This window comes from Triturus cristatus, chromosome 1_2 (assembly GCF_964204655.1).
Source record: "Triturus cristatus chromosome 1_2, aTriCri1.1, whole genome shotgun sequence".
Taxonomy (NCBI): domain Eukaryota; kingdom Metazoa; phylum Chordata; class Amphibia; order Caudata; family Salamandridae; genus Triturus; species Triturus cristatus.
In genome coordinates, this window is record NC_140580.1 from 959,607,800 (window position 1) to 959,634,613 (window position 26,814).

A 26,814-nucleotide genomic window follows, 5' to 3' on the forward strand; every position below is an offset into this window, starting at 1 on the left:
GCTTAAGCCTAGGTCACGTGACCTGCCCTCGCATCCCCGTCACAGCTCCCACTCCAAGCACTGGAGAAAGAGCTGCCTTGTTCTCTCTCCTGAGACACCTGCGACTATCCGTCGCCGGTGAAGCATCGCTTGTTTACAAAGACATTTTCTCGCTACAATTTGATCTTTTCCCCAGAATTAATTACGATCTTTGGCAGCATGACCGACATCCAGAGAGTTGTGGAGGAGCAGGGGGCGGTCATCGAGAAAATTAAATTTTACCTGGAGCAGCATCACAGGTGAGTCGGGCGCTGGAATATCAGGCTTCTAGTCATAGCGGGGCGCTGGAATATCAGGCTTCTAGTCACAGCGGGGCGCTGGAATATCAGGCTTCTAGTCACAGCGGGGCGCTGGGATATCAGGCTTCTAGTCACAGCGGGGCGCTGGGATATCAGGCTTCTAGTCACAGCGGGGCGCTGGGATATCAGGCTTCTAGTCACAGCGGGGCGCTGGGATATCAGTCAAGTAGGAGCTCTCTTTGACGTTAGTTACAGAATGGTCTAGAGATGAGGTGGAAGGGCCAACAAATTGCCAGGGAGAGCAGAGCCAGGCCTTGGTGACAAGAGCCCCTGTGCAGGCAGGCCAAATGTTTGCATTTATATAGTCAAGAATGTCGTCGAGTGTTCCCTATGTGTGGACTAGATTCTTACTTTACATAACTAAAATTATAGTCCTGTTAAATCAAACACAAAAGAGCTACACCGCACTTACTGCACTCACGTATTTGAAGGTCCTCTCCTATGTGATAATGAAGAAAAGGAGGGTCAATGAAATCCAATATTTGCCTAGGATCACACAGTTTGGTCAAGCAAAGAAGCTTAGATTGATCTCAGGTTTTATGATTTCAGATTGTCCTATCCAGCCTCTCAATAGGTATTTCGTTCTCTCTCCTGTTTTACATCAATGGTTAATTCTTTAGTCCCTATTCACAAGTTGTATTTTGTAGTACATGTGTAGGTCTACAATATCACTACTAAAGTACTACACAAATCTAAGGGTATAAATCTCCATCGCTCCTATCTTTTCTAGTGCAAGATCTTCACGCATGTAAGGTTACTACATAGTAGTAAACAAGGGAGGACTGAGGGGGGGGGGTGGTTGAAAAATAGGTAGGGTTTAGGGAGGAGTAAAGGGGGATAAGGGAGTGTTAGGGGGGGGTTTAGGGAGGGACATACAACCACCCACCCACAAAAGAGCCCTTTCCTATTCACAAACTGCCCTTTTAAAGTTACTGCAGCCAAAAAGGAATTAAAAAAGTAGTAAATGTACTCCATCTCAGAGTTGAAGTAAGTCTGGCACCACACGTGGCCAACCACTGGTAAAAATAGACATAGAAAAACATAGAAAATAATGGTGGTTGGGAGGTTGGGGCTTAAAGCCAATGATAAAACCCTTATTCACTCAGACCCTGGAAATCCCACCCTGTACCCATATACTCTGGATATCACCAACTAAGCAAGAAAAGTGGCATCTATAGGAACCGCGTCCTTTAGAGCTTTTGCTTACATTTTTAAAGATGTCCACTTCTCATGACCCACACATCACCGCATCTCTCTTCACTTTTCAGTGCGCTGCTTTCCATGTGAATGACATTCACTATCTTGGACACTATACAGCATTGTAACCTAGCATAGCCTTTTGAGTCAAGAGAGTCTTGAGTTCAGTTACTTATTTAGAAGTTTCATATAGACCTAGGTGTCATCTTTTGGCTACTCCACAGCAGAGGGGGTTTTGACAAATAAGACATCTTGATTTAGGTAGTGGGAAAGCTAGAGTTGAATAAGATCAAGTGGAAACAGTGTCTGATATCCAATTGTTGTCCTTTTCTGTAGAGATCAAGTGAATGTCACACTATATATATGTCTGATTTTAAATGTTTCCTGAACAGAGTGGGCTTAGGTCCAGTTCTCAGGCATAGGTGTAGGCTGAGATGGCTCCATAACCTTAGGCCTTGCACTCTCAAAGATCTGCCTCCATTTTAAGATTAATCTGAAAATTACATTTGCAAAGTTGAGGTTTCTACCTAGGCATGTTTTGGTTCCAGTTTCTGCAGGTATTCTGTGATTGTGTCTCAGTAGACTTTGTGAACAGGCTTTTTCCTTGTGTCATCCAGAAGCTAACGGAGTGCTTTAACAACAGATATGAAGTGATTGGGCTTAATTTTGTTTAAATCTTATTTTTATTGATTTATTTCTTTTACCCGATGTTTCATTACAAACAAGCGAAGGAATAATTACAATCAGCGTATAACACATTATCAACATTCTAGTACACTGGGTGTAGTATCTGCTCATCAACAAGAGGTTTTACGGCTACCAAATCAAGCAGGCTGCATTCAGTTGTCGACTTAAGCGTTTGGCGCCTACAATAACTGTTTGTAATGTATTTCTCTTTTCATACTTAGCGACTGCAAAATGTACCTTTGATCTTGGTGCTGCAATACATTGCTATTTCCAGTGTTAAAAAGAAAGAGGGGGAACTTTTCTGTGCACACATCTTTTATGTCTAGCTGTGTCTAACAAAGTATACACCCTATTACAGTTTTTAGGTCCCGCCTGACCCAGCGCAAGCGCTGGTCTGGCGAGACTTATTGAGAGGGCTCCAAAAAGTGCTACCAGGCCAGCCTAGAGCTACAATGCATACGCGCAGGCGCGCGCACCGGGCTTTACCGCGATTACTCTCACTTTTGCGGCCGCACGGCCGCTTTGATGTATGATAGAGATCGCTTTCACAGCCGCTTTGCATAGCCAATAGGTCTCGCTTTTGGGACCTTTTAAGTATTTAGTTATGCAACTGTTGCATAGCTAAACACTTATAAGGTCCCAAAGGCGAGACCTATTGGCTATGCCAATGCTTGTTATATCTTGTACTGCATCAGGTGGTCATGTGCCCATGGTAGCAGCATTGACTTTCTTTCTGCTTCTTACGCTGTTTAGTTGTTTTATGTGGGTGTTAGACGTGGTGTGTCCCTTAACTGTGGAGGAGGGGTTGATAACGGAACAGTGACAAATAATTGCTCGTTGTTAGATGGGGCTATGGCGTGCTCATGGCTGTTTCCATGTGGCAGTTGCTATCTTTCACCTCCTTGTTTTTCTTGCTACTTTCTTCAGTTAGTTCCCCTCTGCGGCGGACGCTCCTGTATTGCATTACCTGCTGAAGCTTGAGAGGGGTTGCTGCTCTCCTGTGTGTGGATCAGCGCGGCAAGAATTGCATCCCAGCTGGCAGCAAAGGAGATCTTCCGGATCCCGAGTGTGTCCTCTCGCCTGAGCGCTGCGCTTTCTGCTTTGGTCCAGTAGAGCATAGAGTGCTTCCACATCGTTATGTGTGATGGGCTAGTATCTTTCCATCTTCTTGTGATTAGCCTCTTCGTTACTGCCATCCCTAGGTCTGAGAAGCTAGATGTAGTTTTATTGTTGCGGCTTCTGCGGTGTAAATGCAGAAGGTATTTATGCCATTCAAAGGGGAGTGTGCGGCCTGTACTTTGTGCTAGCACATCTGCCACTGCCAACCAGTAGTCTGCCATCGTGGGGCACCCACACAGCAAATGTAATAGGTCTGCATCTGGGTGCATGTATTTGGGGAACTTAGTATCTTGGCATTTATAATATTGATTGATCTTCGCAGGCGTGAGGTACGCTTGGTGGGTAATGTTGAATTGTATTTGCTGCAGGCGCGCGTTTCTTGGGACCCACAGTTAGGCTCGCTAGCACCGCAGCCCATTCTTTGTCTGTGAGCTGCCATCCCATATCTGTCTCCCAGTGTTGGCGGAGGGCCACTAGGGTCACCGCCATGTGGTGACTAAATGATGCTGCAAACCATTTAGTGAGCTGTCGGCCTCACCCTATAACATGTAGGTATTGGATAGTGAGATGTGTCTTTGGTTTGGTAGTCATATCGCCCCATTTGGCTGCAAGGGATGTTAGTAGGGAGTGGTGTAGTAGAAATTGGCCAGGAGGTAGCTCATCCTCCTCCACTAGTGTTGTATATGGGACTAGTGCGTCCTCTTGGTAGGGATCGCCTATGTCTTGGATTCCGGCAGCGTGCCAGCCACTGAGTTCAGCTGCTGTTGTTGTTGTGTTGCCTCTGGGTGTCCCCTCCAGAGGCAGGCTGGAACATCTGGTATGGTTGCACGGGTGATATAGAGCGCTCTGCGGAAGCTCTTGTGCACCACCTGCATTAGAAGTGAGTCCGGTGACTTTGTTCTAGAGCCTGGGCTACGCAGCTTGCAGTGGGGGTTATGTAGTTGCTGTATCTCCTCAGTATGGGTTAGCTAACCATCTGGCAACCCAGTGTATTTGGGCTGCAAAGTAGTATTGCTCCAAGTGTGGCACCGCCAGGCCACCCTGGCCCACAGCTAGGTAGAGCTTGTTAATCGCCACCCTGTGTCTAGAGTTTCCCCATATGAAATCTTTTACCAGTTTTTCAAGGGGCCGAAAGAAAGACGGGGGAATGTAGTGCGGGAGATTCGTAAAATAGTATAAAAGCCTGGGTTATATCACCATCTTTACTATAGCCACTTTGCCTGTTACTGACAGTGGGAGTGTGTCCCAGAACGCCATCTGGGAGCGGACTGCAGTCATTGCCCTGCCCAAATTGCCATCTTGTAAGTTCTTTGGGCTTCTGCACATGCGGATGCCTAGATAGCAGAATGTATCTTGGCACCAGCGGACTTGTGTGCCACTGAGTGCATACTCTGAGTCTACGCTCTGTGCATTGAAGGGATATAGGCAGGATTTAGCGATATTTACTTGCAGCCCTGATATGGAGGCGAAGTGTTCCAATATACTTGCTAGTCTCTGCGGAATACTGTGGATGTCTCTTATGTATAACTTGAGATCATCCGCATATAAAGATATGGTGTGCGTGTCGTCTTCGAGCGTGGTGCCAACTGATATCTCTGTGCGTATTGCTTCTGCTAGTGGCTCAATTGCCAGTGTGAAGAACAGTGAGGAGAGGGGGCAGTACTACCTAGTCCCTCTGCGCACTTCGACGAGGTGGGATATGTAGGGGCCCGTATTAACCCTCCCATTAGGGGCACTGTATAGCAGCTTCACCATATTGATGAAAGAGTCTCCCAGCTGGTATTTGATGCAGTGGTTGGGCTTAATAACGTTTATGCATGCTCTGGGAGATTGTTTCTGTAGCCCTTACATTTGCCTCATTTTTTCTTTTAAATGTTTATTGAGAAGTGAATCATCCCGCAGTGCTGAAACCCCATGGTGTTATTGCCAAGTACGCTCCTGCTTCTCTTGTATTATGATATAATTTCCTTTGTAGGAGAAATGTGCCATAAATACTCTAGCAGAGGTTCTACGTGGCTTTTTTGTTGTTGCCCATCAGAGACTCTTTTGGAATGGAACTCCTTTCACCATGGTTTGCCACTGTCTTTGTAACAAAGCCAAGACTTGCTGGCATCTCATAAGTAGCCATGCGGTACAAACCTTTTTATCTGCATCCTAAAGGCAACAGACTGCCTACAGCCTCTTCCTGATAAAATATGTGCAGTCTGACATAAATGGACAACTCATCTTCATATGCTGAGAATTTTGAGTGAGTCATGTTTGGATACATGAGGTGTTAGGTTCCCCATGTCAGACCTTTTTAAGGAGTCTAGTGGCAGTTATTTAGCTCAAATTCAATCAATTACAGCCAGTTACCACTAGTGTCCCAGGGCTTGATCTTACTTTTGGAACCAAAACTGAGCACAAGTGCATCCCTTTAACAGTTGACCCTCAAGGTAACAAAGTTGAGAAGACCAAGGTTTACTGTGGGAGGTGGTGTAGAGTTAAAGGCTAAGAAATTAACAAGGCAACCAGTATAGGCCAATATATCAATGTACAGCCAGTACTGATTCTGGTGTTTGCACTGACGTTGCAGTGTCACCGGGGAGGACAGGAAGCATCTGCACCAGTGCAGTCAGCGGCTCTCAAGTTATGGTGCTCAGGGTTTTGTGGCTCTTGCAGCTTTGTATCTTCCACTGACCCAGACTCAAACGCACCATCCTAACAAGCTAGGTACCTCTCGTTAGTTATGTTATGTTAAATGAATTTGTTAAAGCGCACGAATACCCTGAGGTGTCATGGCGCTAAAGCTCAGAGCAGATAGATCATGAGACTTAGATGTGAAAATGCCAGGTTTTAAGACCCTTCCTAAAGGAGGACAAGGACTTTGAGGATCTAATATGGAGAGGAAGAGTGTTCCAAAGTTTTTCTGTTCCATAAATCAAACTGCGGCCCCCCCCAATTAGTTTTTTTGAATCTGGGAACCGTCATATAATTAGCCTTGGTGGACCAAAGCAGTCTTTTAGGATGATAGCATTTGAAAAGATTTTTAAGAAAATCAGGTCTTGTGTTGTTTAAAGTTTCATAGGCCAGACACAAGTCCTTGAACTTGATACAGCTTGCCATTGGAAGCCAGTGCAGTTTCCAAAGTTCTTTGGGAACCGATTGATATTTAGGCAGATCCAGTAAGACGCTTGCAGCTGCATTTTGTATCATCTGTAACTTTTTTAGATGTTGACCTACCTTGCATATTTAGGTACAAGCAGTTGCAGTAATCTAATTTAGATAACACAAGCGCCGTAACCACCGTTCTCATGGAGTTGGCTGGTAAGTATGGGAGAATTCTTTTTATTTTTCTGATTATGATAAATGAGGAAGACACCTTGGTGTTTATTTGGTTCACATAGATTAGTTTATTGTCTAATATAATTCCCAAATTTTTTGCCTTGATCCCTGGTTTGGGAGTTTCCCCTAGTTCAACTCGCCACCACATGGCATCCCATGTTGGCGAAAGACTGCCAAAAATCATTATCTCAGTTTTCTCTGAGTTGAGTTTTAAACAATGTTTGCTCATCCAGGAACTTATTTCCCGCATGCACATTGAAAGCGGGGTGAGATAGAAGGTTCATTTTTAAAAGCTGCGACCACAATTTGTGTGTCGTCTGCGTAAGATGTCAAGCTAAATCCAAATTGTTGAATCAAGGGTGCCAATTCTGATACATAGATGTTAAATAATGTCGGGCTGAGGGAGGAATCCTGTGGAACACCGCACGGCAGCACATAAGGCGTTAATTTAAATTGATCCAGTGCAACTGATTGAGTTTTATCCACCAAAAATGAAAGCAGAGAAAGAGCAGAATCCTTGATGCCCAAGGTCTTAAGACGCCGCTTCAACAAGCTATGATCTACAGTATCGAATGCTGCTGATAAAATGAGGAGTATCAGGGCAGCAGACCCTCCTCTATCCATCACTGCCCTAATCATCTCGGTGGCTTTGATTAATGTGGTCTCAGTACTGTGTTCTGAACGGAACCCACATTTAGTAGGGTCCAATAAATGGTTGTCCTGAATGAATTGGGCTAGTTGTTGGTTCATCAGGTTCTCAACTAATTAAGTAGGCAAAGGCAGACGAGAAATTGGACGATAGTTACTGGGATTAGACGCATCCGATTTTTTTTTGTAGTAATGGCCGAATGGAAGCATCTTTCCATAATGTAGGAAAAATTCCAACCTTAAACATGGCATTGAAGATGCCCGTAACTGTGGAACCTACTATCCTGGCTATATTTTTTAGACTAGCAGGGGGACAAGGGTCCAATGGAGATCCTGATTTAGCTGCTAGCATTAGTTTTTCTACCTGTTCATGGGTAACAGGGTAAAAACAAGAGAACAAGCTGTAAGCGGAGATTTCCTCACTCTGGTCATTACAGATTTCGACCTCATCTGAGCCTTCATCATTCAGGTCTTTTTGAACTTGTAGCCTCAAATTGACCATATATATCATTAACTTTTTCCTTAAAAAGGCTTGTGATGTCGCAAAAAGCTTGGCTGCTCTTTTTAATAGTTTTACTGGATGTATGTCGTTACAACGCACACTTTTACAACGCATGCACTTACAACGTATTTTTTACAACGCACAATCCATTACAACGCATGACATTACAACGCATGACACTACAACGCATTTTTAAAAACTACCTTTACAACGCATTCCATTACAACGCATACTACCATTACAACGCATACCATTACAACGCATAATATTAAATTGCATTTAAGGTAAGTATTAGATAGTATATGGGTAAAAATTACTTTTCTAACTCCAGGGGGTGCAACAGTAGGGTAAGTGTTGGATAGTATAGGGGTAAAAATTACTATTCTAACTCCAGGGGGTGCAACAGTAGGGAAAGTGTTGGATAGTATAGGAGTTAAAATTACTATTCTAACTCCAGGGGGTGCAACAGTAGGGAAAGTGTTGGATAGTATAGGGGTTAAAATTACTATTCTAACTCCAGGGGGTGCAACAGTAGGGTAAGTGTTGGATAGTATAGGGGTTAAAATTACTATTCTAACTCCAGGGGGTGCAACAGTAGGGTAAGTGTTGGATAGTATAGGGGTTAAAATTACTATTCTAACTCCAGGGGGTGCAACAGTAGGGTAAGTGTTGGATAGTATAGGGGTAAAAATTACTATTCTAACTCCAGGGGGTGCAACAGTAGGGTAAGTGTTGGATAGTATAGGGGTAAAAATTACTATTCTAACTCCAGGGGGTGCAACAGTAGGGTAAGTGTTGGATAGTATAGGGGTAAAAATTACTATTCTAACTCCAGGGGGTGCAACAGTAGAGTAAGTGTTGGATAGTATAGGGGTAAAAATTACTATTCTAACTCCAGGGGGTGCAACAGTAGGGTAAGTGTTGGATAGTATAGGGGTAAAAATTACTATTCTAACTCCAGGGGGTGCAACAGTAGGGTAAGTGTTGGATAGTGTAGTGTAATATTATGCGTTGTAATGGTATGCGTTGTAATGGTAGTATGCGTTGTAATGGAATGCGTTGTAAAGGTAGTTTTTAAAAATGCGTTGTAGTGTCATGCGTTGTAATGTCATGCGTTGTAATGGATTGTGCGTTGTAAAAAATGCGTTGTAAGTGTAGTGCGTTGTAAAAGTTGCGTTGTAAAGGTTGTTCCCCGTTTTACTAGGTAGGGTGGTAAGCTTGTTTACTACCTGAAATAGTTCATTAGAGGATTGTTTGACCTTTTCAATTTGTTTTGTATAAAAAGCCCCTTTTTCAGTTATTAACAAGGTTTTATATTTGGCCAATGCCAGTTTGTAATTCTCTTTTCCTTGGTCATCATACTGTGACCTCCACCGCCTCTCTATTGTCCTACAGTTTTGTTTCTCTGATCTCAGTGCCTCTGAGAACCATGGTGTGGAGGGCGTCTTCCGATTGCCTGATCCCTTTGAGGTAGGTACTGTCTCATAGAACACAGAGTTCAGCCAGTCTGTATATTCTTTAGCTGCTGTCTCGGGTTGGGACTAGGAATAGGTTGGGATTCATTAAGGCGTAATAGTAGTTTGTCATGGTCTATTTTATCCCAATCTCTGTAGATTGTTGGGTGCAGCATAGAGTGTTCAACTGAGGAGCCATCTGGGCACCTTAATTCAAACAGGGTGGCTGAATGGTCAGTCCAGAATAGCGATAGCACCTCTTTAACCATAATGGTTGGGTCCGATGTAAAGATTCCGTCCAGAGTATGTCCTGCAATGTTAGTTGCATTTTTAGCCATTTGTGAAAGACCTAAAGTCCCTAGAATATCTGAGAGGGCTGCAGTGTCTTTGCCTGACTCATCTTCTAAATAGAAATTGAGATCGCCCATAATGGTGAAATTATTCAAGCACAGTTCGAATTCTAACAAAGAGTGAATATTACTCATTAATGTACTCCTGAGTCCAGGAGGGCAGTATGATAGAAGACCCTTGAAGCTTTATTGAGGCATAATTTCTAATGAAAAATGAAGAGCTTCAGAATGTGAGTTCGAAGATGGTGTGAATTTGGCTCTAAATTTTCCACGATAAATAATGGCCAACCCTCCTCCTCCTTTGAGGGGTCTATCCAGCCTAGTAGCCATGAAACCTGCTGGGGCTGCTCTCGCAAAATCAGGGTTGGATGTGGCATCAGTCCAAGTCTCAGTGAGTGGGTCAAGTTTGTGATTAATGATGAAGTCAGCCAGTTCATATTTGTGTTTGGCCAGTGATTTAACATTAGTGAGATCACAGCGAGTCTCCACAGGTAATGTAATGGTTGTCGTACTCTGAGCCGTCCTAGTGCTTGAGACATGGCATGATTTTTCCATCTGCACCGCCGGCAGAAAAAAAAACACAGTTGCAGCTATAGGGTTGTTGTGAACATGTAGTGGCTGGATTAAATCGGCTGCAATTGCTGTTCAGATCCTTGCTATTTAGGTCTAAGAGTTCCTTGCCTGTATACTTTCCGAAAATTGCTCCCCTCTGAACCAGGGGTTCTGGCACTAGACACCTTCCGGCCGCAGACGGCCGCAGACTGGCTTGCTTCTGGCACGCGTCCGCGCTCGCAGGCCCATTAAGTACTGGTGCCTGCCAACCACTAGAGTGCTACAGAACCAAGGTGGCAGCTAAATACGGGCCTTCCAACTCCTGGAAGGGAGGGGGAGCTAAGTGCCCGGTGCGAGAGAGCTAACGCTACGGGAAATCCACAACACTGGGACTCCGTGTGCTGTGAGGCAGTTCAAATTCAGGTAACGAAAAAAGCATTTTTAGTCAAATACAAATTCCCCCCACGATGTTTAAAAAGAGTAAATTTAAGGAATCACATTTATATAACAGATAGTACTTAGTCATTGTTGATGTGGTTGACTTCCAGCATGATCACATCTCTCATTCAAGCTGCTTGTGGCAACTCTTGACTTCTTGATGCTTGATTGTAGCATCATACCTTGGACAGACTTGAGTTCCACAGTACCCTCTGCCCACAGGGATACACAGTCCACCATAACCGGGTGATGCACTTTATTTCAGGGCACTGCAGAGGACGACCTTTAATGCTTCTTCTTCTGATGGGCGGCATCTTCCTCAAGTCTTGACATTCCCAGTGTGCCTCCTGAACAGTTAGTCAGCACTCTTATTCAAAGTATATTCCAGGCATCCTTTCCTGGCAGGTCATAGCAAATTCCTCCTGTCTCTGGTCCTGATCATGGGAAGAGTAGTTGGCAGTGAGTACTCCAAACGCAAAGCACAGAGAGCTTCTTGTCAACTCTGGTGTGGAGACCTTGGAATCCAATAGAGAAATCTTAGCAACTAGACTGGAAGTTTATTTTCTATCTTCATACTCAAGTTGCAGACAGTCGTGTATTCCAGTAGGTCAGTTCTGGGAATTTTTTTTGAGCAGTTCTGTGATTTTGCTGTTTGCACTTAGTCTGGTCCAGCCAATGTCTTTTTCATCAGCTGTGAGGAGTATAGTAAGGTGGAGCTTGGAGTCTTCTCTGTAGAAGTCCTCAACTACCTATTAACCTGTGGGTTCTTACTGCTTACTCTGGTAGCAGAAGCATGGAGTATTCTCAGTGATCCCTCTGATAGCAGCAGTGAAAAAATTATCACACTGCTCACTCTGGTAACATCAGCTTGGACTGATCACTGATAGCAGCAGGGCAGAGGCTTGTTACTGCTCATTCTGATGCAAAACCTCTGAGGCACTCTGATAGGAACAGCTTGGAAGGTTATCACTCAGCAGCAGCTCCTCCTCTGGGGCGTTAGATCTTCATCCCCCCTTAGCCCCCAAACACCCCAGTGAGCAGTGAGGCACCATCGAATAATTTAAAAAATACTGAGCCCCCGGTTTTCAGCATTGTCAATGTAGTTTCCTACTCAGTGTGACTTGCAGGGGCATGGTTAACTTTAAGGCAGGGCGTGGCCAGTCCCAGTGATTTGCAATGCAGCTTCATCTGAAGTCCAGTGTGCATGTCGGGTTGGACAGGTCTCGGACTGTGGTCAACCTGAAATGCACTCTTTAGGCCTCACACCCATGCTCTGTCAAGGAGCCAGAGGGGAATACAGCACGACCTACCTGGTCTCCTTTGGAGCGACGAGTTTACCTGACCCTCTCCTTTGGAGCGACGAGTTTACCTGACCCAACCAATCCTTACCTTGCTCTCATGCAGTTTTTATTATAAAATGTCTGAGAGCAACACGTGAATTGGTGCTGGGCAGGGGTGATTTCAAGGCAGCGCACTGAGCATGGGGTGAGACGATTAAAGGGCATTACCAATCACTGAGCAGTTTTAATTTTAAATCCAGAGTAATTGGTCACGCTCCTTAAACATTATTGTAATGACAATGCTTTTTGCCAATTCACATCATACACAGTACCAATTTGTGAGAAGTTGGCCTGGCATATTCTGTCTCCTAGTTATAGGGACACCTTGCACCAGTCCAATTCAACTCTTATTGATGATAGGTTTAAGACAACCTTTAAAGAAAGCTATCCTAGTGGTAGCTGTGGAGAGCAGCCTTCAGGCTAAGTCTTGAAGGAGTGTTAAGCTTATTGTTTTACCATAATAACCTCCTGAATAACCAAATGAAAGAGTAGCCCACACAGGTATATATATATATATAAAATATATGTATTTATTCTAGACAGAATCCCACAGTCTCTTTATGAAGCTGTGGCAAAGTTACAATATCAAACAAGCATTGATAGACACAATAAATAGCACTATTAACATTGGGCCCCAGGGTGGGACCAAACCATATACTAAAAAAGTGGTATAAGAACCATGACAATTCTACAGGCAATGCCTAGGGCATTCAGGATCGCTGGCCCCTTAAGAATCCACCCCAGGTTATGAGGAAGGGGACCCACGGGAGGTGCGTGCAGTGCAAGTAGCTGCTATCGGGATCTCTATTACAGCCTATGGAGAATGTCGCGGTTGGAAATAAACAGTTTAAAAATACTTCTAGCAGGAGTACAAAGTTAAAACTTCAGACTTAAGCTTTTGAAGAGCCCACTACCACGAGAGTACTGAGGTACCACTGTTACCTGCCCCAGGGAAGCCCGGTGCATAGGTTGTTTCTGCTGTCGGGTCGCGGGCTGATTTTCAATGGGAAAATAGTCAAAAGTTCTGCTAGCCAAAAGCGTCGATGATGCCGTGAAGATCAAAGATGTGAAGATTGTAGAGAAGAACCTGAAAGCAGAGGGGACAGAGTCTGGGTCACGGCAAAGTGACCAGGAGGCTCAAAGCAAAGAGCCCTTCGATGTCGGGTGCTTCAGGTGGAAAGTGGTGTAGCTTGGATCTGCAGCCACGGGCTCCGGGAGGCTTCAAGGAAGGCCAGCTTCAGGAGGGCAACTGTGCCACGTCGGATGAGGGTCGCTGCGGTGTTAGTGTCCGGATTGGATCCACTAAGCCTTGGCAACTGCAACCCACGAAGAATAAACAAATCTGCTACAGTGCAGACCCACAAGGTCTGGGAGAGGTCTCCTTCAAGGAGACTGTAGAGCAGGCCTGGAGCAACCAGGGGAACTCTTGATTGTAAAGATAGACCTCTGCTAGGGCCCACAAGTCGAGAGACAAGGGACTGCGGGAGGCGGCAATTTGGCGTGCGTAAAAGGGCACCCACGGGCCACCGGAGGGGGCTAGGGCACTGGTCTTTGGCACAATTGCTGTAGAGTGGTTGGCTCGAAAACGGGCCAAAGCACAACTTCCCCGCTGGTCAGGGTTGTGTGCTATGCAAGAGGTGGCCGGTGTCTCGGGGTATTGGGGATCTCAGCACCCACGCGGTCCACGGTGCCCAAACTCGTTGAGCACACTCACTGGCCTCTGGGATGCACTGGAAACCCACCTCAAGGTTTCAGGAAGTCGTTGAAGTTCGTGAGAGCAGCGAAGTTCCAACCGGGTCACTTGCAGTGTTTCAGGTGCCTGCCAAGCAGGGGGATAACTCCTTTATCCCAAGGTGAGATTTCTTCCGTCAGCTGGACAGCAGCACGTCGAAGGTCAAGACTGTAAAGTTCAAGATTAATCTGAGGCTCTGGGGTCACGTTATTCACCTTTATCCCCAAGATTAGGGGAGTGTCCAGAGTAGCGTCCACCAATGGTAGGTGAGGCGGGAAAGGGTGGCTACACCCTCCCCCCTTTGTGTGTTTCCCACCTGGGTGAGGGGCAGGATGCCCCTGAACCGGTTCCAAGCGGTGTATGCAGAATGAGGCTTCTGCAGCTGCCTACGTGCAACTCTGAAAGGACTTTTGGTGCACCCACCCTGTTCCAATCCACATTATCCTGTCTGGGGAGATGCTAGCACCTCCCTGCCACAGGAGCCCTATTGTCCAGCTGGCGAGGCTGGGGTTTTCCCCAGCAACAGCCAGCCAGGGTCGTGTAGGTGGCGGGTAGTAGCCATTTTGTACTGCTTGTGCACTTTTAAATTGGTGTCTAAATTCTGCCGCTGTTCCCATATCGCCCCTCTAGCAGGGGGGAATCATACCCTCATGCCCATGGCTGGACTGGGGGTATGATTCCTACATGTTTGACACCAAACACGATATGGTTCTGTGTAGCCATTCTCAAGTTATCGCGCTATCGCGATAGACTTATAATGCGGTTAAGAGTATATGGTATGGCTACACTACTAACAACCCAGCAATGATTTTACGAAGGTTGCAGAGAGGCCCTACTCATGTAGGGGTCCCCCCTCACACATACCTCAGCACCCTGCCTTGTAGGATTACCAAGGCCTGCTATAGGGGTGACCTATGAGAGTATATGTGTTGTAATGGGGTGGGATATAGGGTACTATGTCCCTGTAAGGGGTGCTAGCACCACCTTACCCAGACTACAGTAGTGGTCTGGTGGTGTCAGTTTGTATGGCTGTCCCAGGGTGGCACAATAAGTGCTGCAGCCCTGGTAGGCCTACTGAGGGACCCATGCCCTGGGTACCTAGGGTACCATCTACAAGGGACTGTCAGGGCATCCTCAGCATCCAATTAGTTTGTACCTAGGGTACTTCACATTAGTTTTAGGGAGAAAGCAGATATGCTGGGGTCCTGGATAGCAGGATCCCAGCCAGACTAGTCAAACACCACTCAAATACCAGGCAAAAAGTTGGGGGCAACCATTAGTCAGATTCCACCTTCCTACATAACCCCCCCCCCCCAAACGAAAGGAGATAAGGATAACCTCGTCCAGATAAGCCTTTATTTCCTGAGTGGCCATATAAGGAAGAACCTCCACTAGCATGGTTGCTCCCTGTCTCATGGTCCACTTGGGAAATCCTACCCCAAGGGGTTCTAGAGTTTCTCCAAAGTCTAGGGGAATTACCTGTATTGGTTTTTGGTACAGAGGTGGGCTGGTGGGGTGTCTGAGTCTGGAAGTGAGGCCCTATTTGGGTTGGTCTCAACCTCCTCAGGTCACTGGTCACCATGGAAGCCTTTCTGCCCATGACTGTGTCATATCTGGCCCTAAGGGTCAACCTCTGGCTGCCTACTGCTGGGGGTTGGATCCCTTTGGTTGGAATAGTGGAGGGCACTGGAAGGTCTGGGGCAACTATGCCCCAGGTTTCCCTGTGCACAGCATCATCCATTTGAGGGGTGCCTATACCTAGGGGTACGGGGGATCCCTCAGTTTGTAGAGGAATATTCACCTGGCTGACACTACTCTGCTGGGTGTCCCTAATCAGCTGATGAGGGGGTTCCTCTGGACAGGGGCCCATTAAGGGTCCACTGACCTCTGCAGCCCTGGGCTGACTGAGGCAGGGTAGAGAGGGGCAGGATACCTGCTCCAGACTGGGTACCACCTTGGAAGGGTCCCCTGCCATCAGAGAGGTGGCCAGGCCAGGCCTGTCCACTTCTGGGGCAGTTACTTCACAAGGGGCAGGATCAGTTCCCTGAGAAACTTGACCCTTACCTTTAGTCTGTTGGGGGAGGACTGTTCCTCTTCCCCTATGCTCTCTGTTTGGGTGGAGTGATCCATAGTTTCAGGCTTCACTCTTTTTACTTTCTCCTGGGGTGGAGGTGAGGCCTTTAAGGGCTCATCCACTCTCTAAGGGATGCCTACCATTTTCAAGTGGGCCTTGTGGTCTACCCCAGCCCAGGCTGAGATTTCCAGATCATTCCCCAGTAGACAATCTACAGGCAAGGTTGGGGACACTGCCACTCTCTTTGGGCCCGTGACCCCTCCCCAGCTGAGATTTACCACTGCCGTGGGATGGTCTGTCCTAATTCCATCTATATTGGTCACCTGGTAGCTAAACCCAGGTAAAAGCTGTTCTAGGGGCACTAGCTTCTTGGTCACCATGGTGACACTGGCCCCTGTGTCCTTGTAGGCCACAGCCTTCTGACCATTGATCATGGGCTCTTGTCTGTACCTGCCCAAGATATTGGGATCCATGGTAAAGTTGGCAAACCCCATGCCACCATCACAGACTAGAGTTGCTTGTGCAGGGGACCTGGTTAGGCCAGAGTCCACCTGCGTTCCCCAAGAAAGACCAACTAAATTTTTGGGTGCACTCCCACCACCTGGGGGATTACTACTAGTAGTAACAGGAGGTGTTGGAGCTGCAATGGGAGGAACATTTTCTTTATTGCCATTCTTTGGACAGCTGGAGTCGGTTTTCCAGTGGCCAGGTTGCTTACACACATGGCAATATGGTTTCTTGTTAGAAGAGGAAGTATTTTGGGACCCAGCACTGGGTTTTTGGGGCCCTTCAGGGGACTTTTCTGTTTTATTATCCCCACCTTTCTCTTTGGGCTTGGTAGAATCTTTCTTCTGGTCACCACCTTGGTTCTTGGGCCTGATCCTGGTTCTGACCCATTTGTCTGCCTTCTTTCCCAATTCTTGGGGAGAGGTCAGATCAGAGTCCACCAGGTGCTGGTGTAAGAGTTGGTTATGACAATTATTAAGAATCTGCTCCCTCATTATGAGATTGTACAATCTTTTGTAATCATTAACTTTACTGCCATTTAACCAACCTTCCAATGCCTTGGTAGCACAATCAACAAAGTCTACCCAATCTTGATCCTGTGCTTTTTGGGTGTCTCTGAACTTAAGTCTGTATTGATCAGTGGTTAAGCCAAACCCATCTATTAAAGCATCTCTCAAGATATAGTAATCATCAGCATCCTCTTCTCTTACAGAGAGGAGCTTGTCTCTACCTTTGTCTGCAAAGGAGAGCCACAGGATTGCTGCCCACTGCTCTACTGGGACCCTTTGTACTTTACAGGCCCTCTCAAGAGCAGAGATCCATTTGTGGATATCATACCCTGTCTTATAGGGGGGCACAATCTTGTGGAGGTTCCTATTGTCAGGGACTTTCTCTCTAACTCTAGGGGTTTCATCGCTGCCACCAGGGGTCTCTAGACCCCATCTTCTTGAAGCGTTCTGAAGCTCCAGGGACTCCCTGTCTAATGCTAACTGTTCTCTCCTGAGCTGTAGCTTTGCCTGCTCAAACTGGATCAGTCTGCATTTCCTCTCTTGGGAGGATTCTCTCCTCTGAGGAGAGGCAGAGGTCCTTTTGGATCTCCTAGAATGGTTGGACCCCACTGAGGGGGATCTGTTCCTTCTACTTGGATCCACCACTCTCCCTTTAGGGATGGAGAGAGTGCCTTTTGGGCCATCACCTCCATGTTGTGAGTGGTCTGGTTCTTCCAGGTCAGGATCATCATCCTCTTCCTGGTCCTCATCAGAGTCCTCTCTAGGAGGGTCCTCTTCTGAGGGGTGCCCACCCAACCTATCTACCCCATCAGACCCTAACGTCTGCTTAAAGTCTGCTATGAGCAGGATCTCCCTGAGGCGTTGAGTATTGGCGCCTTTGTTTGTCTTCAGTTTCCTAAAGGTGCACATCTCCCTAAGATCAGCAAAGGAGAGATGATCATATTTGTCGACTGGAACCCTTTGGGGTCCTTCCAGAGCCTTATGGGCACCTGAACCTAAATACATTTCTAGTGTAGTGATAGTGGTGTATCTACCTACACTAAGTGTGGCCTACTAAACCCTTTCTTGAGTTGTAGTCAAGGTGTGCTAAACCCTCTACACACAACTCCTAAGTTCAGTAGAACTTATTGTATTCTAAGCTTGAATTTATATGTACCTCTGGTACCTAGTGGCTTTCACTTTAGAAATTCAATTTGTTATCTGGTAAAACAATGGCAAGCTTGAATCCAACCGCTGCACACCAATGTGAGAAGTTGGCCTGGCATATGCTGTCTCCTAGTTATAGGGACACCTTGCACCAGTCCAATTTGACTCTTATTGATGATAGGTTTAAGACAACCTTTAAAGAAAGCTATCCTAGTGGTAGCTTTGGAGAGCAGCCTTCAGGCTAAGTCTTGAAGGAGTGTTAAGCTTATTGTTTTACCATAATAACCTCCTGAATAACCAAATGAAAGAGTAGCCCACACAGGTATATATATATATAAAATATATGTATTTATTCTAGACAGAATCCCACAGTCTCTTTATAAAGCTGTGGCAAAGTTACAATATCAAACAAGCATTGATAGACACAATAAATAGCACTATTAACATTGGGCCCCAGGGGGGGACCAAACCATATACTAAAAAAGTGGTATAAGAACCACGACAATTCTACAGGCAATGCCTAGGGCATTCAGGATCGCTGGCCCCTTAAGAATCCACCTCAGGTTCTGAGGAAGGGGACCCACGGGAGGCGCGTGCAGTGCAAGTAGCTGCTATCGGGATCTCTATTACAGCCTACGGAGAATGTCGCGGTTGGAAATAAACAGTTTAAAAATACTTCTAGCAGGAGAACAAAGTTAAAACTTCAGACTTAAGCTTTTGAAGTGCCCACTATCACGAGAGTACCGAGGTACCACTGTTACCTGCCCCAGGGAAGCCGGGTGCATAGGTCGTTTCTGCTGTCGGGTCGCGGGCTGATTTTCAATGGGAAAATAGTCAAAAGTTCTGCTAGCCAAAAGCGTCGATGATGCCGTGAAGATCAAAGATGTGAAGATTGTAGAGAAGAACCTGAAAGCAGAGGGGACAGAGTCTGGGTCACGGCAAAGTGACCAGGAGGCTCAAAGCAAAGAGCCCTTCGATGTCGGGTGCTTCAGGTGGAAAGTGGTGTAGCTTGGATCTGCAGCCACGGACTCCGGGAGGCTTCAAGGAAGGCCAGCTTCAGGAGGGCAACTGTCCCACGTCGGATGAGGGTCGCTGCGGTGTTAGTGTCCGGATTGGATCCACTAAGCCTTGGCAACCGCAACCCACGAAGAATAAACAAATCTGCTACAGTGCAGACCCACGAGGTCTGGGAGAGGTCTCCTTCGAGGAGACTGTAGAGCAGGCCTGGAGCAACCAGGGGAACTCTTGAGTGTAAAGATAGACCTCCGCTAGGGCCCACAAGTCGAGAGACAAGGGACCGCAGGAGGCGGCAATTTGGCGTGCGTAAAAGGGCACCCACGGGCCACCGGAGGGCTCTAGGGCGCTGGTCTTTGGCACAATTGCTGTAGAGTGGTTGGCTCGAAAACGGGCCAAAGCACAACTTCCCCACTGGTCAGGGTCGTGTGCTATGCAAGAACTGGCCGGTGTCTCGGGGTATTGGGGATCTCGGCACCCACGCGGTCCACGGTGCCCAAACTTGTTGAGCACACTCACTGGCTTCTGGGATGCGCTGGAAACCCACCTCAAGGTTTCTGGAAGTCGTCGAAGTTCATGAGAGCAGCAAAGTTCCAACTGGGTCACTTGCAGTGTTTCAGGTGCCTGCCAAGCAGGGGGATAACTCCTTTATCCCAAGGGAGATTTCTTCCGTCAGCTGGGCAGCAGCAAGTCGAAGGTCAAGACTGTAAAGTTCAAGATTAATCTGAGGCTCTGGGGCCACGTTATTCACCTTTATCCCCAAGATTAGGGGAGTGTCCAGAGTAGCGTCCACCAATGGTAGGTGAGGCGGGAAAGGGTGGCTACACCCTCTCCCCTTTGTGTGTTTCCCGCCTGGGCGAGGGGCAGGATGCCCCTGAACCGGTTCCAAGCGGTGTATGCAGAATGAGGCTTCTGCAGCTGCCTACGTGCAACTCTGAAAGGACTTTTGGTGCACCCACCCTGTTCCAATCCACATTATCCTGTCTGGGGAGATGCTAGCACCTCCCTGCCACAGGAGCCCTATTGTCCAGCTGGTGAGGCTGGGGTTTTCCCCAGCAACAGCCAGCCAGGGTCGTGTAGGTGGCGGGTAGTAGCCATTTTGTACTGCTTGTGCACTTTTAAATTGGTGTCTAAATTCTGCCGCTTTTCCCATATCGCCCCTCTAGCAGGGGGGAATCGTACCCTCATGCCCATGGCTGGACTGGGGGTATGATTCCTACATGTTTGACACCAAACACGATATGGTTCTGTGTAGCCATTCTCAAGTTATCGCGTTATCGCGATAGACTTATAATGCGGTTAAGAGTATATGGTATGGCTACACTACAAACAACCCAGCAATGATTTTACGAAGGTTGCAGAGAGGCCCTACTCATGTAGGGGTCCCTCCTCACACATACCTCAGCACCCTGCCATGTAGGATTACCAAGGCCTGCTATAGGGGTGACCTATGAGAGTATATGTGTTGTAATGGGGTGGGATATAGGGTACTATATCCCTGTAAGGGGTGCTAGCACCACCTTACCCAGACTACAGTGGTGGTCTGGTGGTGTCAGTTTGTATGGCTGTCCCAGGGTGGCACAATAAGTGCTGCAGCCCTGGTAGGCCTACTGAGGGACCCATGCCCTGGGTACCTAGGGTACCATCTACAAGGGACTGTCAGGGCATCCTCAGCATCCAATTAGTTTGTACCTAGGGTACTTCACATTAGTTTTAGGGAGAAAGAAGATAGGCTGGGGTCCTGGATAGCAGGATCCCAGCCAGACTAGTCAAAAACCACTCAAATACTAGGCAAAAAGTTGGGGGCAACCATTAGTCAGATTCCACCTTCCTACACAATTACAGCCTTGTGCATGAAGGGAATCAAGAATAGCAGTCGCCTCTTCTAATATGTGTCCTGCAGGGCCCTTACTCCGCCTACGTGGTAACAGGCCTGCCTGCTGTTTGAGACCATCCAGGCCTGTGCTTGGAAGACTCAGCACCATGGCATGGTTTTGAGGACGGCCTCAAACCGTAAAGCTCACAGTGAGTTTTCTGTTTTTGTTTATTCCCTCTGTGCTGGCAGTGGTGTAACCAAAGTTGAGGGCCCCCGCAAAGTACATAGAGGGCCCCCCATGCTACGGACCTAGACAGGAGCTATCAGTGCTGCCTGTGAACGGCGCCGGAGTTGGCCCACTGGAGCTCAGGCCCCCCTGCACTACAGGTGCTATTGTGACATCACAGCATGGGGGGGCTTAATGAAGGAACAACAGTGGTTACCTTTGAAGATCCAAGTAAGTCATCCAGTTATAACATCAGGCCTGCCCACTACTTTCTCTGCCTTGACTTAACTTGCTGGCTGTTCACGGATCCATCTGTCTCCATTGCGGGTGCTCTCTCTCTCTCTCTCTCTCTCTCTCTCTCTCTCTCTCTCTCTCTATCTCTTTAGGGCCCTTTAGTAATCACCTCTTGTTTCACTGCCTCTCCTCTCCGGTCTCTGAAACTGAAACACAATTCAACATCCTTGGCATGGGTGGTACGTGCTCTGCCAAGTTACTTTAAAGCACCGTTCCTTCCCATAAACAGTCTCCTCCTGGAAGTCCTAGGGACAAGGAAGAAAAGCAGCAGGTTTCAATCAATCAATCAGGAGTTTGATAGGCATGGCTACTCACCCATGAGGGTCTCAAGGCGCTGAGGGGCTGGGCCTGCTGATCCGTCTGGGTGTGGAGGTTCAGTCGAAGAGCCTGGTTGTGGAGGTTCAGTCGAAGAGCCAGGTCTTGAGGTCTTTCCTGAATTGGGTCAACAACGCGGATTGCCTAAGGAGGAGGGGCAGGATGTTCCAGGTCTTGGCAGCCAGGTAGTCGAAGAATCTTCCTCTGGCTCTGGTCTTGTGAATCCGTGGGAGGGAGGCCAGGGTGAGTTGGGTGGAGTAGAGTTGTCTGGCGGGTGTGTGGAATGCGTGGCGGTGGTTCAGATATTCTGTTCCTGCATCATGTAGAGCTTTGTAGGCATGTGTGAGGAGTTTGAATGAGATTCTCTTGCTGATTGGGAGCCAGTGGAGTTGTCGGAGGTGTTGTATTATGCGGCTGCAGCAGGGGATGTTTAGGACCAGTCTGGTTCAGCGTTTTGGACGTTCTGGTGGGTCGGTGTGGTGAGCTGCTTGAGTCTGATGTTGGCGAGGTTCTCCAGTAGGGAGGTGGTGTTCTGGTCACTGGGGTTGTCCAGGTGGAAGTTGAGGTCACCAAGTAGGGTGTAATAGGTGATGCAAGAGCCTGGGGTACGATGAGGTTTACGATGGAGTTTGTGAAGGGCAGGCGGGGGCCGGGGGGCCTGTAGACAAGGGTGCCATGGAGGGTGTTGCTGCGGTTGGTCTGGATCTGGAAGTGGATTTGTTCTATGCTTGTCGTTGGGTTGTTTGTGTGTGTGGTGAGTAGGAGGGTGTTCTTGTGGACGATGTCGATGCCTCCTCCTGGTCAGTTGGTGCGGTCCGTTCAGGTGATTTTGTAGCCGTCAGGGTTTCCATGAAGAAGGCAATGTCAGGAGAGGCGGTGTCGAGGAGGTCCCAGATTTCTGTGCCGTGTTTGTGGAGGGATCGCACGTTGAGGAGGATGCAGTTGAGCCGGTTGGGTGCGCTGTTGGTTAGCTGGGCGGGGAGAGGATCTGGCGTATTGATGAGGGTGAAGGTGTGGCTGCAATTCTGGCAGGTTGAAGGGTCCATGGGACTCCGACGGCGACGCGAGGTGGAAGGCGGCCTGGTGGCCCGAGTTCAGGGCGAGGAGGGTGCTGGAGTTGTAGCAGTGGAAGGTCCGAGAACCAGGGTCCCTGGCGTTGGGTGCAGTCCAGGCACAGACAGGCGCAGACGGGCTTGCCTTTGGCGGGTCTTAAGGCATGCCTTTGGCGAGCCTTCGGCATGCCTTTGTGCGCCGGCAACGTACCCTCTGCGCGTCCTTCATTAAGTAGTGCTGTGGGGGAGCTGGACAGCAGGGAGGCAGAAAACACGGGAGTGGGAAGGATCACTGGAGGGGGGTCGCGGGGGATCACAGGGGTGAGGGTGGTGAAAAAGGAGGGAAAAACAGAATAAGGGCAGAAGCAGACAAAAGAGCAAAACAGAACAAAGGCAGAAGCAGAAATAAAGGCAAAAGCTAAAAAAAGCAGAAAAGAGAGACAGAGGGGCAGCCCTAGCAGCAGAGCAGTGATGCTCTGCCACTAGACCACCAGGGATGAGGCTCAGGCAGGAGCCTGCGAGTGGACGAGGGTCTCGAACTCCTGACCAGCGGGTCTGTAGCAGCAATGGGGGCAGCAGCAGCTACCAATCAGAGCTGAGCCGTGAAGGGGGCAATTCCACTAAAGGTTAGTTTGGCATTATTGCAGCCAGAGCTCACTCTGTTTGTTACTATTTGGCCTTCTTCTATCGGTTGCAGGACCATCCCTGTTTGCGCTCTCTCCCGGTTGTTGCTGCCCATCTCCGTCCATTACTTCTGACTCTGTGGCCAGCACCACCTAGAGCCTTTCTCCTCCTGGGCGCTGGCAGTATGTCACCTACCAGGTGCAATGCAGAGGCAGCAATGCGTGCAGGTATGATAATTACAATCTTACTTGTTGCCGCACTAGCCCTTACGCCACATCACAACCCATCACTATGATGAAAGCCAATCGAAAGCTTGTCACTGGTCACTGCGATACCAGCAGCTTGGATGAGTTCCATCGGTCACTCTGATAATAGCAGAGTGGAAATTGTCCCTGATTATTCTGATAGCAGCAGTTGCCAGGATTCTCACTGATCACTCTGATAGTAGCAGTACAGAGTATTCTTGTTGCTCTCTCTGATATGAACAATGCACAGAATTCTCACTGCTCACTCCGACAGCAAGAGAGGTCTTGGTGCTCACCTTGAATGCACCATCTCAGAGGATTCTCGTTTCTCACTCTGATAGCAGAAGCTCTGAGGAGTCTCCCTGGACACTTACAGCAACACCATGGAAGGGGATCCCTGCTCACTTCTATAGCAGCCGCTTGAAGGATTTTCAGTAGGACAGCAGCAGCTCGGAGGATTATCACTGTTTACCCTAACAGCCGCAGCTCAGAAGACTGTCATTTGCAACTTTGATAGCAACAGCTCAGAAGATTCTCAAAGCTCCTTCTGCCATCAGCGGCTCAGTTCACACTGCTCTCTTTGATAGCAGCAGTGTGGAGGTCTTTCACTGCTCACTCTGAGAGCAGAAGGAGCTCATACATTCTCGTTGTCCTCTCTGAGAGTGGAACAACCACTATGTGCAAGGGTCCACAGCATAAACCGAAATAGTTCACTAATTCCTGTGCTCCTGAGGTAGCTCTTAAACTCCACTTTGTAGAGTGGTTGTCGAAAACCTGGCATCATTCATGAAGTGTGAAATCACAGCGTTGGTTTCAGTTTAAAAAAAAAAATATATATATATTATCCTGCCCAGCACTTTCGCTGTACTATCTATAAGCAAAATTGGGCCATAGCATTTGGTGTCCCCTCTATAGTCCTTTTTGAAAATAATTACTATGATGGCATTTGACCAGGACCTGGGAGGCCCAAAAAAAGTTTCATTATTTTAGATGTTAACTACTATAGGTGCCCACAGCTCTGTATTAATCTTAAAGAGATCAATTGCCACCCCACCAGGCCCTGGTTCTTTGTTATTTGGACATCCAGTCAGAGCTAAGATGAATTCATCAAGTCATATGTCCAGATAATAAGGGCCTGTCCCTAAATCCAAAGTTAAATTGGCAGCCGATTGACCTTGGATTGGATAACAAGTATCATTAAATACCTGGGTAAAATGTGTCACCCAGGTTGGAGATTGAATGGGAATCTCCATACTGCCATTGTGGCCAAGTGAAAATCATGGGGAATTTACTACTTTCCAAATAATTTTGAGTCTTTTTCCACACAGCCCTTCTCCAAATGGTCTCAGGCTTCCTTTCTTATAATCGCTTTCCTAGTCTCAAGCATGATCTTGTAGGAAAATCTAAAAGATCATATAATCTCCATGTCCCTGGGAGAGTCTTCCAATGGGCTTTCTTGAGTTATTTATGTGCTCTCAAGCACGGGCCATCAAACCACTTGGTAGCTTGTATCGGGCGGAGAGGTGCAGTAGTTGTTAGCAACTCATAGATTTGCCTACATAGTCCTGAGTATGCCTCCACAATATTTGAAGGATTGGACCGTGGTCCAAACAAGTTTCTATTTCGCTTTCGCAACTCCCCACCAAATGCATCAGAAGCTCCCCTGTATCCACCTGTATCCACCACGCCTGAGTCCCTGATTGTTAGAGTAGTCTACACTATGAACGGTTTGAGTAGGTGCCGTAGTTGTTAATCACAGTTTTAGGTAAAGGCCAGTTGCCTTGAGAGCAGTGTGAAAGGATTCACCCCATGGGTCAGGATGAACATAGATGAAAGACTTTTAATAAATACAGCTGCTCTTGGGACACCTCTTTCAAACAACCTCGAGAATTACTGTTAGCACCACACAACTTTAAAGGGAACATTCGGGGAGCACCTTGGAGGAGAGGCACCCACTATATTACCAGTATACATACATGCGGAAAATGTACATCTTTGTGGGTGCTACAGAGGTATATAAATGTTCCTCACAGATAGATTTTCCTCTCACACTTTCTATTCTTGCCTGTCTCATGTATGAGGGGTTTGGATTTGAAATTGGTTTAACTCTTAAAAAAGTATTTGCAGTCTCTTGTTTGGTGAAGGGTCTGTTGTAAAATGTTAAGACTGATAAAGTTCTAATTCTGTGCTTTGCAGGGAAATTATAAACTTGCATTCAGCGGTCACCAACATAATGCAAAATCAGCAGCATCTGAACGAAGAAGTGACAAATATAAAACAGAGAATGGAGGAAATTAAACAAACATACCAGAATCCAGGAGTTGTTTCTTATACTTCTGAGGGAGTTCTAAGCGAATCATTTCAGAAAGTTCGACGTGATTTGGATGAAGTGATAACGAAAGTTAACGAAAGGAATTACTTGATACCATGGAATGTGGGGAGCAACTATATTCGAATACAGAAAACTAGCAACTTTTTAATCAGCCGTTTTCCAAACAGACAACCTGAGAAGGATCTAGAGGAAGCTATTATGGACGCTTTAAAAGAAAACAACATGATGACGGAATGGAATATTGATGAAAAGGCCAAACTTGCTAAAGAAGAAAATGGTGTATACATCGAATACCTATGTAAAAGAAATGCTGAACAAAATATGGTCGAAAAAAGTAAGATAGTTGCTAAAAAAATTAAGAGAGTAATTGAAGAGAACAACAAGATGACAGAACAGAGTTTGCAGGAGAAAATTAAAGAAATTGAGCACAATATAGAAGAGAAAATTGCAAACAAAATTGAGGAGAGTGAGCAGAATATGGAAGTGAAAATTAGGAAAAGTGAACAAAATATGGAAGAGAAAATTGAGGAAAGTGAACAGAATATGGAAGAGAAAATTGAGGAGAGTGAGCAGAATATGGAAGTGAAAATTAGGAAAAGTGAACAAAATATGGAAGAGAAAATTGAGGAAAGTGAGCAGAATATGGAAGAGAAAATTGAGGAGAGTGAGCAGAATATGGAAGTGAAAATTAGGAAAAGTGAACAAAATATGGAAGAGAAAATTGAGGAAAGTGAGCAGAATATGGAAGAGAAAATTGAGGAGAGTGAGGAGAATATGGAAGTGAAAATTCGGAAAAGTGAACAGAATATTGAAGAGAAAATTAGGAAAACTGAACTTAATATGGAAGACAAAATTAACAAAAGTGAAAGGAATCTTGGACAGCATGGTAACTCTGTACTAAAATATTGGTGAAATGCTCATATTTGACAAAAGTGAACATGAAGCACAGCTAATAAATGTGTGCAAAGCCTTTACTTTA

At 46.8% G+C, this 26,814-nt stretch overlaps 1 protein-coding gene across 1 annotated transcript; it reads left to right on the forward strand.

Annotated features, from left to right (window-relative positions):
• Positions 1-26,814, forward strand: LOC146868448 (uncharacterized). Its single transcript, XM_085610105.1, has 2 exons — positions 1-278; positions 25,700-26,814. Exons 1-2 carry the CDS (start codon positions 199-201, stop codon positions 26,745-26,747), a joined length of 1,128 nt encoding a protein of 375 aa, XP_085466231.1. The 5' UTR covers positions 1-198; the 3' UTR covers positions 26,748-26,814.